This window comes from Mytilus galloprovincialis, chromosome 6, assembly GCF_965363235.1.
Source record: "Mytilus galloprovincialis chromosome 6, xbMytGall1.hap1.1, whole genome shotgun sequence".
Classification (NCBI taxonomy): domain Eukaryota; kingdom Metazoa; phylum Mollusca; class Bivalvia; order Mytilida; family Mytilidae; genus Mytilus; species Mytilus galloprovincialis.
Window position 1 is genome coordinate 10,518,032 of NC_134843.1, and position 15,046 is coordinate 10,533,077.

At 32.2% G+C, this 15,046-nt stretch overlaps 2 protein-coding genes across 2 annotated transcripts in view; one reads left to right on the forward strand and one right to left on the reverse strand.

Annotated features, from left to right (window-relative positions):
- The window catches only part of LOC143078901 (uncharacterized), a 73,727-nt gene that overhangs the window by 26,491 nt on the left and 32,190 nt on the right, over nt 1-15,046 (reverse strand). Inside the window, exons 41-50 of the mRNA XM_076253957.1 lie at nt 14,765-14,986; nt 14,100-14,312; nt 12,841-13,068; nt 8,345-8,557; nt 4,987-5,214; nt 3,591-3,800; nt 2,371-2,598; nt 1,761-1,973; nt 1,154-1,387; nt 391-501 (exon numbers count right to left, since the gene is read on the reverse strand). Coding sequence (XP_076110072.1) covers nt 391-501; nt 1,154-1,387; nt 1,761-1,973; nt 2,371-2,598; nt 3,591-3,800; nt 4,987-5,214; nt 8,345-8,557; nt 12,841-13,068; nt 14,100-14,312; nt 14,765-14,986 — 2,100 coding nt within the window. The remainder of the gene's footprint in view (nt 1-390; nt 502-1,153; nt 1,388-1,760; nt 1,974-2,370; nt 2,599-3,590; nt 3,801-4,986; nt 5,215-8,344; nt 8,558-12,840; nt 13,069-14,099; nt 14,313-14,764; nt 14,987-15,046) is intronic.
- LOC143078902 (N-fatty-acyl-amino acid synthase/hydrolase PM20D1-like) lies at nt 5,513-7,095 on the forward strand. Its single transcript, XM_076253959.1, has one exon. It carries the CDS (start codon nt 5,522-5,524, stop codon nt 7,055-7,057), a length of 1,536 nt encoding a protein of 511 aa, XP_076110074.1. The 5' UTR covers nt 5,513-5,521; the 3' UTR covers nt 7,058-7,095.

Sequence of the window (15,046 nt, forward strand, 5' to 3'; positions counted from 1 at the left end):
TCCCCCCCTCTTACTACCCTGTCGTACAAAATTTAATATTCAGATTCTGCTTTTTTTGGGGGGTCAGATTCCTGTATCTCACTTATCACTTTAATATTAAAGCTTGTAATTTCACAAGTCCCGCCCGATTTTGTTTCCCATTTACACACTTAATAATTTAACTTTTACATGTAACGCTTACAAAAAAATCAGCCAATCATGAGTCACGCATAGATCTAAATGAGAATAACCTAACAAGTGGAATACGCATGATGCTGAGAGGTGACACAAGCAATTCTACAGAATACCATTACAACTAAATACTTTTATACTGTCTTCTGACCTCTATTTATTTGAACATAAGAACTAAACACAAGTAAACTATGATTTTTTTCTGTAATAACAACTTACAATTAATTTCGTCTGAGCGATCAGAACAATCAAACTGATTATTACATCTGTCTGTGACCTGTATACATTGTCCATTGTCACATTCAAACTGATCTACACCACATGTTGGCACTAAAAAATATCATATTCAATCCAAATTATATTTAATTCAACTTAGAAGTTTAGACATCTATTGATAATAAACAAGAATGTTACCATCATATCATTTTTTATGTTCAATGGACCGTAAAATTGGGTTAAAAAGTCTAATTTGGCACTAAAATTAGAAAGATCATATCATAGGGAACATGTGTACTAAGTTTTTAGTTGATTGGACTTCAACTCCATCAAAAACTACCTTGACCAAAAACTTTATTCTGAAGTAGAACAGAAGAATGAACGAACAGACGGATGAACAGACCCACAGACGAGAAAACATAATGCCCCTCTACTATCGTAGGTGGGGCATAAAAACATTTTATAAAAATTCTAGAAGCTCAAATATCAAAAGCATAAATTACATGAAACAAACATACCTAAAAGATATAAAGTCCAGATATGGATTTAGGGGGGGGGGGGCAAGAGGGGGAATAATTTGGTTGATTTATTTGAATTACTGAAGCATGACTGGAGCGAACCCCCTCATAGGCAGTCAGTGGGACACTTATGAAAATATCTGGATCTGCCAATGAAGTCTTTAATTCTACATATTAACTAAACAGGATTCAGATTTTAAAAACATACAGTTAAATCCTTAACCAATTGTAAATATCTGGTTGCTTACCTGGAGTGGTGTGCTGTTCTACCAGACATCTCTTTGTATGTTCATCAAAATATCCCATAGAACATTCTTTGATTTCCTGGGTCCTTTCTTTGTAACAGTTGATATATTTGGTCCAATGTCTGTGTCCAGGATAGGCATTGTCACCATCAGGTAGTCCCAAACAACTAGGTAGTCTCATTGGACATGGCAGACAAGACTGGTCAGTTGATGGACACTGGTTCTGTAGATACTGACCTGTAAACACACATGAAAAGCTGTATACAGAGACTTACTACTAAAAATTTACCAAAGATTTTTTACAAAGAGGACCTGTTATGAATTTATCTATTTAAATAGGAATTGCCATTTTGGTAAAAATTTGTTTTTTTACACAAATCAAGTTTTATCAAACATTCTTGTTTAAGTGCTTAAATTTGTCCCATTTATTCTTCCCTTTAAAGTTATGGTAATAAAATACATATACTTGGAAGGAAATTACTGGATAACTTTATAGAGACCTTTACAAAAATATTCTATAAAGTGGTTTTTTTTTTAAAGAATTCCGAGTTTACTGAAGACATATTTTTTAGTGATCACATGATTAACTTTGCAATTTTTAAAAACTTACAAGGTGCTTTAGGCTCGGTCCTGGCTCCACAGGTCACCTGCTCAAAGTCTTCACATCTGAGAGTAGCTACAGAGAACAGCTTGGGATAGGTACATTCATGTAAATAGGGTTGGTAAATAGAGTTACGATTAGAACAATCATAATACTGGGCACAATTCACCTTGTTTGGTATTCTAGCAGCAGGATGATGTGAACAGAATGTTGCAATGTTGTCTAAAAATAAACAAAAAAGTCAGATATGTATGCATTCAAATGAAAAATGCTTGAAAAATATATAATGAAAGCTTATATCATTTCATTAACACCAATCTAAATATTTAACAACAACAAAATTTTAACAAAAACAGTCAAATTAAGGTAGTTTGAGTTTCGGAAAACTAATTCAATAATATCTTCAAAAATACAAAATTAAAGACACTTTAAACTAAAATATTTTGATTTTTTTTTATAAGGTACCAAGAGTTTTAGCATTTTTAATGAGTAAATAAGAAAGAGTTTTTTATTGCAAAGAAAGAACGAACAAACAAACGAACAATTATAACGACCATCATAATTTCGACTTCACTTATTCTCGGGTTAGGGATGGTGGATTAAAGTTTATTTTTTTCACCTGTTCCCACTTGTGAACTGCACTTCCTGTTTTGTGGATCAAAGAAACCAGAACTACATTGTTTAATGGTTTTAGTTCTGTTTTTGTAGCAGACGACATAATGTTGTGACCAAATTTTTCCTGCAAATACATTGTTCCCATCAGGTAAACCAACACAGCTGGGTAAACGTTCTGGACATGGTGTACACTTTTCATAGGGATCCAAACATAAGTTCTTTTCATAGGAACCTGGAGAAGAAAATGAAAATAGAGCATATTCATGCTTTTAAGTTAAATTAAGTATCTTTGTTCTGAGGATGCTTTCTGGATATGCTGTAATAAATACTTTTTGGTTTAAGAATATTTTACCAAGTATTATTCAATATACATTAGAATCATCTAAAACTTGAACTTTAAAGATTAAACTATCAAAAAATCAAGTGTTGGTATATATGTACAGCATCTGCCTGTTCAAGTAAGAAATTACAATAAAAGCATACCAAAAATTATTAATACTATCTTTATTCACCTTTCAACAAGCTGAGACAACACTCATTACATTAACCTCAACAAAAATGTTATATTAGCAAGAAAAGTTGAAAAGTCAATTAAATATCAATTTCTATTCTGACAGTGAGAGGGGGTAGGAGGGGTCCTGATCCCGAAATCCCGGGCTTAAAAACACGAAATCCCGAGGTCCCGAAATTCGAAAAAAGAATTCCCGGATCCCGAAAGGGTCAATCCCGAAATCCCGAGCTTAAAAACACCCGATCCCGGAGTACTGATAAAGGTCCTATCCCCCTCGACAGTGTCATGAAAAATATTGACATTAAATATTAGATATAAATATTGAAATTCATTTATCTTCAACCTTTGGAAATAACTGTAAACAAGAATATATCCCAAGTACATGGATGTCCCATCCACACTATCCTTTTCTATGTTCAGTGGAAAACATAATGCCCATAAATGGGGCATAAAAGATAAACCTAATACACATAATAATCCTCATTTCAACAGTTTTCACCCTATTTGATTAACAGTTCTTATATTGATATTGTTTGGTTAATTTAGTTTTCATATATAACTTTCAATTTTACCAGGGTATATAAAGTCACCCCACTTGATTAACAGAAAATAGTTCTTACATTGATATTGTTAGGTTAATTGCAGTTTTTATTTATAACTTTCAATTTCACTCTGATATATAATTAAACATGTAAGGACAAAACATGACTTACATGGTGCCTTGGGTTCTGGAACTTTTCCACATGTGACTTTTGTAAATTCACCACATTCCAATGTGTCCGGGTTGAAGAGGTCAGGGTAAGGACATTCTTTAACATATCCACCAATACGTCTGGTGTATCTACAGTCAATATACTGACCACAGTGGTCAGAACTTCTGATCAGTATTCTGGGATTGGTATTACAGAACTGATTACCATCTCCTGGTAAATTATAAGGAGATTTAGATGAATGGTTCTGTTATGTTCTTTGTATGTGTTTATTTGTTTAGGAATAGTGTGGTATGTTTTACTGTCCAATGTTTCCATTTTTTATGTACTTCTATATCATATTGAAACTCAAAACAAATTAAGTTATGGAAGAACTATTAATCATTTATATGGGGACGGAGTCCCCAATAACAGTAGAAAATTCAATAAAAAAAAAATACGGGAAAATTTCCCGAATTTTTCATTGTACTAATGAACTCAAAATCGTTCAAATTTTTTTTGTCGTGTTTTGAAAAACCGGACCTGCGCAGAAATGTACAATGTACTTCCTTTTTCGGGTCTCGTTTGTATGAAACTTTGAGTAAAAATATATTTATCAGTCTAGTATAAAATAGGAAGGAACGCGCAATACCAATTTCATTTTTAATAATTCCTTGATATGAAAAAACGTTACCTGATGATAGCGTTTGTTTGTTTACATTGCATATGACGTCATAATTTAAATAACGTCACAACTAAATCCCTAACAACAGAACCAAAATCGGAAACGTTACGGTATTTCCGTTTCTTTTTTTTTAAACAAATATTTAAGTTACAAAAAATAATTCATACAGACTTCGTCCCCATTTACAGGTAATGCCTGCCTCATATTATATATAAGAGTAAATATTTTACTGATTTTTGTCTTTCACATGCTTAAAATATACATACACACACAAAAAAAAATTAAAGTCTTTTTATCCAAGTTAAATTTGTCTGGCAAAACAATTTCTTCTCATGTTTAATTTATCTGGTAACAAACTTTCTTCATTAAGAAAAATATCTAGTTAAACATACAGTACGGTAATTAATACATCATGCAAAATCTGATTTTTGACTTTTGTCACATATGCGTATGACATTTATCTTTTAATTAATGACTTTACTGATCTTAGCCTCAAGAAAAGATGTTCAAGGATTACACTCCTTAATAACATTTTAGAATTTCATCCAGCAAGTATAAAAATATTGGAACAAGTAGTATTCTCATTTGAAAAAGAAGAAATTTCATGGCCACATGACTGAAGGGTTAGGTTGATTAAAAAGTAAATTTCAAACCCTGAAATATATAGTCTAGTTTTCTTAATTTTTAAACACATTTCAATGGTAGTTTTAAATGCAGTGTATCTGAATTGTATACCTGACTTGATAGCTGTTACACAAGCTTTTTCCCCAGGACTAAAATATCCTTGTTTACAGTGTAGAACATGTATTGTCCTATTACGGTCACACTGGACGTAATCTTTAGACCAGAGTCTGCCTGGAATAGGGTTGAACCCATCTGGTAGTCCTACACAGCTGGGAATTCTTTGAGAACATGGTGTACAGCTAGCGTCTGTAGATTTGCATAAATTCTGTTGATACTCGCCTGTAGAGAATAGAAATAAAAGTGGATATTGGTTATACCTTTACAGGAATGAGACAGCAACCCATTGACACAGCTAGTCTAGAGGTTAACATATCTATTTCCAACTATAAATCTGTTCAAGGTAAAAACGTTCCAATACAGTTCATCTAAGAACTATTTGAGGTCATATTATTAAGTTATACATCTTATTCTATCAAAATGATTCATGCTTTGGGCTACTTTTGATCAGCGTTTAAGAACATGCTTCCTGATGATATATATATATATATATTTAATATTTTCTGGGCATTAAAGAGAACAGGTTGTCATGGAATATATACTAACGTTTGTATCGTCTTTACCACTTTTCCTACTGAACAATGCATCATTAGAGAATATTGTTCATACCACTATTTTAATTCTTTTAACATTCTGCTGTGGTGTTATTACATATGTCACTGTAAGAACATTGGCAATTGGATATAAGTCTACTAAACCATGTCAAAATATCCAATCAAGTGAAAAGGATTTTGAAATAAGTGAAACAGTCATCAGTAGATTTCAACAAGCATTACAGTTTAAAACAACATTAGGTGAATCGAAAGAGTTTTCAAACATGATACAATTCTTAAAAGAAGGTTTCAAAACTATTCATAAATCAAAATATGTCACCATGGAGATAGTAGCAGACTACAGTCTGTTGTATACAGTGTCTGGGTCAAATAAAAGCTTGACTCCTTATATGGTATTAGGACATCTAGATGTTGCTACAGCAGAACCTAATTTTTGGACTCTGCCGCCATTTTCAGGGAAGATAAAAGATGGCTACATTTATAGCAGAGGAACAATGGATTTTAAGAATGGTGTAATGGGAATACTTGAAGCTTTGGATGATTTACTAGCAAATGGTTTCAAGCCATCAAGGACAATCTATATTTCTTTTGCTCATGATAAAGGAAATGATGGCCAAAATGGAGCAACAGGAGCTAGCCAATTGTTACAAGACCGTGGACTTAAAAAACTTGAGTTTATTCTTGATCAAGGCTGTACAGTAGCAGGTGAAGTTAGTGGCATAGCACTTATTGGAGTTACAGAAAATTCTATACTTGACCTAACTCTGACCGTCAGAGGTTTAGGTGGTCACTCTGCCTTACGTTTTGGACCTACTCCATTTGGTGTATTAGCCAAAGCAGTCTCCAAGATTGAAAATCACAAACATCCCAGTATGTTGGGACAAGGACCAGAGAAAGAAATGTTGGAAAAGATGGCCCCAGTCATGAATATATGGTTTAAAATATTATGGAGCAATATATGGCTGTTTAAACCAATAATAACAACTATGTTATCTATTAATCCAAAAATGAATGCCATGATTAGATCTGTACATAATGTCACCAACATTAATACAGAGCAAATGGATATAAAGAAATACCAAATAGCCGAGAATGTCACTGCTCATGTGACGATACATGTCCATCCATCGCAGACTGTCAGTAACGTAATAAATCATTTCCGTAGAGTCATCAATGACAAACAAGTAGAGATTTCGACTATGTACAGAAGTAGGATAGCATCAATGTCACCTTATGGTGAAGGTCATTTTGGATATCAGACGGTTTATAGAAGTATCCAACAAGTTTTTCAGCCATATTTGATTTCCCCTGCTATATTTCCTATAGAAAGTAGTTCTTCAAGATACCATATGTTCACAAACAATATCTACAGATTTAGTCCTCTTATCAATGATCCTGGGGATGATCAACGATTTCATGGTAAGAATGAGAGGATTTCAGTGAAAAACTACAGCAAAACTATCAATTTTTATAAACATCTCATGGTTAATGCTGATAAAGCTTCAATATGATTTATAATGTAGCATAATTATACAGACAGACTTAAATAATGCTAAAGTATTTTTTTCAGTAAAAGTATTTGATTGAGAGAAAAGGTTAAACGTGAAGGCGCTAGAATGTCTATGATTCTAATAAAGCTTTTATTGAGAGCAATAAAAGTGAAATTTTTACAAATATTTGGTTTATCTTTTCATTATCAAGTTTAAATATTGCATTGAATATTATACAATTACTGTCTTTTGATGAGGTAAACGTATGGTTTTATTGACTTCTGATATTCACTGAGGCCAACGGCTGAAGTGAATATCAGTTTTTCAAAAGTCAATTAAACCACATATTTACCGAAACAAAAGACAGTAATTGTTTTATTCAATATTCTGAGAGACTGAAATGTACGTAATGGCAATTATTTACCAAAACCAATTGTACATCAAACGTTTTTTACCAAAATTATGCACATAAAAGCATACAACGTTTTGCGCAGTGAATATACATTTTCTGCAGGTGAATATGCTTATTTATTCAAAATCCCATTCATATATAACAAGAATGTGTCCCAAGTACACGGATGCCCCATCCACACTATCATTTTCTGTGTTCAGTGGACTGTGAAAATGGGGTCAAATCTCTTATTTGGCATTAAAATTGGAAAGATCATATCATAAAGAACATGTTTCCTAAGTTTCAAGTTGATTGGACTTCAACTTCATCAAAAACTACCTCAACCAAAAACTTTAACCTGAAGCAGGACAGACAGATGGACAAAAGAGCAGACGGAAGAACGAACGAACGGACGCACAGACCAGAAAACATAATGCCCATAAATGGGGCATAAAAACCTACTAAAATTTTATCAATATGGAATAACATATGTTATTCATTAGTACTATGATTTGGGAAACATGTCTCCGTTTCTAAATCTGTAAATGGCCTAAGAAGGTTTATTTTAGACCAATTTTATGTGTATGAAAATTAAGAAATATTAAGTGTGAAAAGCATACCATATTAACATGTATCCTCATTTTTTTCAGTTTGACTTTGTGAAAGGACTATTTTTTTTAAATTATTAATAATCATTATTTCTATTGGTAATTTTTTATTTATTTACCAAAAAATTGTTTAAATTTATAAATGAAAAAAAATTTGAATGCAAATACTCATAATGAAATTAGTGAGATAATTATCATATATATAATTATTTCATTAACTTAGGACACCAGTACTTACAAAATAAACCTATGAATAATAGTGGTGCTAGATTAGTCACTTTGTTACCTCTGAGCCAATTATCTACTTACATGGTGCCTGAGGTACATGTCGTGGTTTACAAACAACATTATCAAAGCCTTCACATCTTAATGTTAAGGAAGAAAATAGTTCTGGATAATGACATTCTTCAATATATCTGCCATACTTTGAGTTAGGATTAGAACAGTTATAGTACATCGCACAGTCTCCTGGGTGCTTTACTATTGCATGTGGGTGCTGCTGACAGTAAACATCTATCTGATCTAATAAATAAATAAAAATGATATAGTTATTACGTTAGTCATATTGGTATTGCATATTTGCTTCAAATGACTCTAGTTAATATAAAATTGAGAATGGAAATGGGGAATGTGCCAAAGAGACAACAACCCGACCATAGAAAAAAACAACAGCAGAAGGTCACCAACAGGTCTTCAATGTAGCGAGAAATTCCCACACCCGGAGGCGTCCTTCAACTGGCCCCTAAACAAATATATACTAGTTCAGTGATAATGAATGCCATACTAATTTCCAAATTGTACACAAGAAACTAAAATTAAAATAATACAAGACTAACAAAGGCCAGAGGCTTCTGACTTGGGACAGGCGCAAAAATGCGGCAGGGTTAAACATGTTTGTAAGATCTCAACCCTCCCCCTATACCTCTAGCCAATGTAGAAAAGTAAACGCATAACAATACGCACATTAAAATTCAGTTCAAGAGAAGTCCGAGTCTGATGTCAGAAGATGTAACCAAAGAAAATAAACAAAATGACAATAATACATAAATAACAACAGACTACTAGCAGTTAACTGACATGCCAGCTCCAGACTTCAATTAAACTGACTGAAAGATTATGATTTCATCATATGAACATCAGACACAATCCTTCCCGTTAGGGGTTTAGTATCATACCATCATAACATATATGAGAAGAACATAACCCGTGTCATGCCAACAACTGGTTTTTGAATAAATGTGTTTAGTTCCGATGCAAAGACCCTATAAGTGAATCAATATTAACGCCAAAATATGCAATCTTTAATGACCTGACAACAGTATCGTAACTATATCCCTTCTTAATAAGTCTATTCAAAGGTTTTGTTAGTTTTTGAGGTGAATACTGACACCTTTGTGCTTTATAAAGAATATTTCCATAAAAAATTGGATATGAAATACCTGAACGTATAAGAAGTCTGCATGTTGAGCTATATTTACGAATGATGTCCTTATACCGATGATAAAATTTAGTAAATGTTTTGACTAGTTTGTGATATCAAAAACCCTGGTGTAATAATTTTTCAGTAATACATAAATTCCTCTCGTTAAAATCTAAAACATTGTTACATACACGAGCGAATCGTACAAGTTGAGATATATAAACACCGTAAGATGGTGACAAGGGAACGTCACCATCTAAAAATGGATAATTAACGATAGGAAATGAAAAATCATCTCTTTTATCATAAATTTTAGTATTTAGCTTTCCGTTAGTGATATAGATATCAAGATCGAGGAAAGGGCAGTGGTCATTGTTAGTATTAGCTTTATTTAAAGTAAGTTCAACAAGATAAATTTCTTTAATATACATACTGAAGTCGTCATTATTGAGAGCCAAAATATCATCCAAATATCTAAAAGTATTATTAAATTTGTTTATCAGATGTTGTTTCGATGGGTCTTTGCTTATTTTTGTCATAAATTGTAACTCATAGCAATACAAAAACAGGTCCACAATAAGTGGTGCACAGTTAGTCCCCATTGGAATTCCGATAATCTGACGATATACGGAATCCCCAAAGCGAACAAAAATGTTATCTAGTAAAAATTCAAGGGCATATATAGTATCAAAGCATGTCCAATTGACATAGTTTTTTTGTTTATTGCTACTAAAAAATGACCTAAAAGAGTTTGAACATATATATTCACATTCTGACTTTTTAAATGCCCATTTAATTAGGTGTGTGAATTTTTTCTTAATGAGAATGTGAGGCAATGTGGTATACAGGGTAGAAAAATCAAAACTTTGAACAGATTTAAAATCACCAATATAAGCATGCAATTTATCAAGTACTTCCAACGAGTTCTTGACACTCCAAAAGTAATTAATTCCACTATTTTCGAAGGCCTTATTTGAACAATTTATTATCAGGTTTTTAATTGTACCAAGTGTGCTGGTAAGAAGAATAGACAATTTAGTAGTGGAACAATGGCTTGAAGACGAAATAAATCTATATTTGTACGGTGTTTTGTGTAGCTACGGAAGCCAGTACATAGTTGGGACTTTCATTGTATTTGGCTCTGCTTGTAAAGCGGTAGCTAAAAGTTTATGTTTGTTACAGATGTCGTTTTCTCAAAATAGAGTCAGTTGGAATGTTGGTGAATTGGTGGTTACTTTTTTCAGAACCTCAATGTAAAATTTACGTCATACAATAATAATATTATTAGCAGCTTTATCGGCCGGGACAAAAACAAATTTCTTGGCTAGTTCTTTTAGTTTATGTTTGATATGAGAAATAGGTTTTTTGTGGTTATTGTTAATAGTAAAATGTTCTTTAAAATGTTGAATATGTATATCAACTATCTTCATTACTGAATTAAAAAAAGAGTCCAAAGATTTTATGTCAGCTTTTTCCCGTTTTATCCATTTCATACAGTAAGTATGGAGTGAGTCGTGGATGATATTACGACACTCATTCCAATTAATAATTGACGGGGGACGATATTTAGGTCCTTTACTGAGGAATGATTTAAACTCTCTGTCTTGAACGATGTTAAGATCTCCTGTTATAACATGGGAAATGGGTCCATAAATATATTCGGAGGTACTACAATTACATGAAGTAGGTGTATTTTCACTGATATTAACATCTTTACACAGTTGACTATAATTAAACACAAATTTCCGTGTAGATTTCTTGTAAATATAACAAATAAGAGGTAGGTCAGTATTGTCAAAATATCCAGGAATTTGTTCTTTAACAGAATGGTCGTTAAATATACCGGCAATATTTACAAAATCAAAACCTTTATTGACATACTTTATTTTAATAAAATGTTTTTTATGATCTTCAGGGCGATCAATTTTGGGAAATAGTTTAGAATAATAATATGCCATAATAATTTGAACAATTTCATACTTAGGACTGCTATATGAAATTGTGTTGCAATCCTCCAAAATTTTATTTAACTTATTAACCGGTAATGAACAGAGTTTTGTTAACAGATATTGTCTGCCGTTGTTTTTTGAAATAGAAATTAGGTCCGAAATATTGGTATGATTGGTCTGAAATTTTCTTTGATTGCGATTTGTCCTACGACCGTGAGAACGGTTTTTACGAACCGTTTTAGAAACTATATCCAAAATGTTAACGGAATTGGTTCTAGATATATTACCAATTCCCATGATATTATCATTAAGACCGAGAGGGTAGACTGTCTGTAATTTTTTAATCCAATTTAATTCAATTATTTTCCGTGATCGTACAAACTTTGAATGAGATTCACCAGGCTGCTTATTTACTACTTCTAAAGGTTGTACTGCTAAATATTTAAAAGGATGGTTGTGCTTCTTAAGGTGTTGGTAAATGATACTTTTGAATTTATTGGGTCTTTTAAAACGATACAGATGTTCTTGAGTGCGTTTAGATAAATATCGTCCAGTTTCTCCTCAAACTGAATACCACATCCCGGTTTGTTTCATGTGAGTAAATAAATAATACTGTTTGTTTTTCAAGTTATATCAGTTTCAAAATTCAAAGAAAATGTGCGACCATTAAACGTGGACCTAACCGTATTGTTGGTGGAAAGACGGGGACATGTAAGTCATTTTTTGGCACGACACTTATCGATAGAAGGGTAACCACGATTTTTATTGTTAAAAATGTTAGCGATGGTAGTATTTTTAGATAAACGATTTTGAAGATTGAGACGTGTAGATACCCTTTGAACAAGTTTAGTATTTAATATTTTCCATTTCTAAGCTTCATAATTGTTTTTTACTGTTTGAGATATCACAAATTAATCCTGAAAACACAGTAGTTTGAAGCCATTCAATTTTTTTTATAAAGATCTTATTTCAGGCTTGGTTTGTCAGTTGTGATTCAGCTAAATATTAAAATTAGTTTAAATTAGTTTTTGTCTGTGAAGCTTATAGCTTTAACTGTTTTCATAATAAGTTCTGTCTAATTGTAACAAAGATAGTTATAAAATTATTATTCAAACAGAAACAAAAAATAAATAGGAGTATTACACAAGTAATTTGTTTTATAGCTTGCTGTTTGGTGTGAGCCAAGGCTCTGTGTTGAAGGCCTTACCTTGACCTATAATGGTTTACTTTTATAAATTGTTACATGAATGGAGAGTTGTCTCATTGGCACTAATACATGTACCACATCTTCCTATATATATTAATTAATGTACATTAATGTTTCATACATAGCATTAAGGACTTTGTAGAATTAATGTTAAACAGAAACAAACAAACATGTAAAAAAAACAAATGCAATAAAGGGTTTAACACTGTGTAAAAACCAAACAATATACCTGTGTTAACAGTATCTGAGCATGTCTTCTTCACAGGATCAAACAATCCTTGTTGGCAGACCTTCTCCTCTAATGTTCTGTTCTGATAACATCTAACATATTGTGCCTGCCATTTCCTATATGTTATGGCCTGGTCCCCATTGGGTACACCAATACATGAATGGTGGACATTCTCACATGGAGTGCATGTCAGGTCTCCTGATTTACAGTGATATTGGAGATATTCACCTTTGAAAAAAGAAATAGATATAACACTAAATAAGCAAAGAAATAATTGTTTTTTGATGTATTGTTTTAATCTACATCTCTTTAATATTCTTCTTTAACAGCAAAACTCACTCTTGGTTACTGTAAATTCAGAAATTATTGTGATGTTTTTATTACTGCAAAAATTGCTTCAGGGTTATAATCGTAATTATTTAAACTCGCATTTTAAAATTTCTAATATGAATTAAGCAGGATTTTTCTAAATATCGCAAAAATTCAAACTGCATTTCAGTCTCAAATGACATTAAATGCACACAATAATTTCAGAATTTACAGTAACCTCAGTATCCTAATCATAAAATGTTGTATACTGGTTCTTACCTGTAAATGGAACATTTAATCCTGTTTCTTAAAAGTTGAAGACAATGCACCTTATGGCTATTTGTCTGCCATTACCGGACATCACACAGGTTGCCGTAAAATTTTGACGTCATAATACAAAATATCTGACGCCACAATGGAAAAGTGAATGTTGTTTGACGTCAATAGTTCAAGTGGAACAGATTTTCTGGTCAACTGGGAATAGCGATAAGGTGTATAGAACAAAATCAATAGTATAACACTATTGCTTAAGTTAATGTCTGTGTCATTTTGGTCTCTTGTGGACAGTTGTCTCATTGGCAATCATACCACATCTTCTTTTTTATAAGTCTCTTTTCAGTTTTACCAGAGTTTCTTTCTTTGCTAAAGGTGATCTGAGTTCTACACATATATAAACACATAATACAACTTTAATTGAATTTGTTATATTTATTGAATTCATAACATTTACTTAATTAAATTCTAAAAAAAAAGAATAAGATGTGTTTGTTCGTTCAGGACAACTATAAATATGGTACAAGGAAGGTTTTACTTAACATTATAAGATAGACAGGTTAGATCTAATACTAAACATTTCACTTAAAATAAATACATTCGGACCCTATAACTAATTAAAGTTTTTTGAATTCATACCACATCTCCTTATTATATATAGTAAAATAGTATCTTACATGGAGCTTGTGGTATAGGTCTTTTGTCTGGTGTGACCGTGACAAATTCTTCACATCTATAGCTGACCGTGGAGAATAATTGTGGGTAAGGACATTCCATCAGATAATGGCCATTTGGTGAGTTGTATTGAGAACAATCAAAGTACTGAGCAGCGTTCAAGGAACTGGCTATTATACCATGAGGATTGGATTGACAGTACTTCAGTAGGTCTCCTGCAAATATTGAGAAGTTATTACACATTTAACATTTTAAAAACTTTACATCAAGATATACTTTAAATTCATTATTATTTGTTGGATACCATTTTTTAGCAGATTTAGTGTATACAAATGAACCACTAATTGTAAATGCTTAGCGAAGAACAAATTTTGTAAAGGGTTGTTTGCACACATTGTTTAACTGCAAAATTAAATATCCATAAAATATACATTTTTTTCTTTATCCATGAACATTGGTACATTTACCCACAAAAAAATATAGTATATCCACAGTATCCATCAATATACAAAATCTTCATTTATAGTCCACATTTATTCAATTTTACACACACAAAAAAGTAATTACTTTTTTTACAAACAATTTTGCAAAGAAACAAACTAAATTTTTACTTAAATAATATTTTTCATCACAGTTTCTCCAACATTTTACAAAGCATTCACTATACCTGGATGTAGATTAACTATACAAAGTCTTTCCACTGGATTAAATACTCCTGAAGTACATATCCCTGTGGACACAGTACGGTTCTTCAGACATACTACATAATGATCTGTCCAGGGTAAGATGGCATTACGTCCATCAGGTAGTCCTACACAGCTTGGATGTCTCTCAGGACATGGCTTACATGTTGTGTCACCTTGTCTACACAGATTCTGGCTGTATTCACCTACAAAAAATTCAATTAATTTATTACTAGCTTATAAAAACAGCTGTATTAAATTCAGGG

Coding starts and splice junctions, on each gene's coding strand:
- LOC143078902 (XM_076253959.1), top strand. CDS start 5,522: ATGGAATATATACTAACGTTTGTATCGTCTTTACCACTTTTCCTACTG.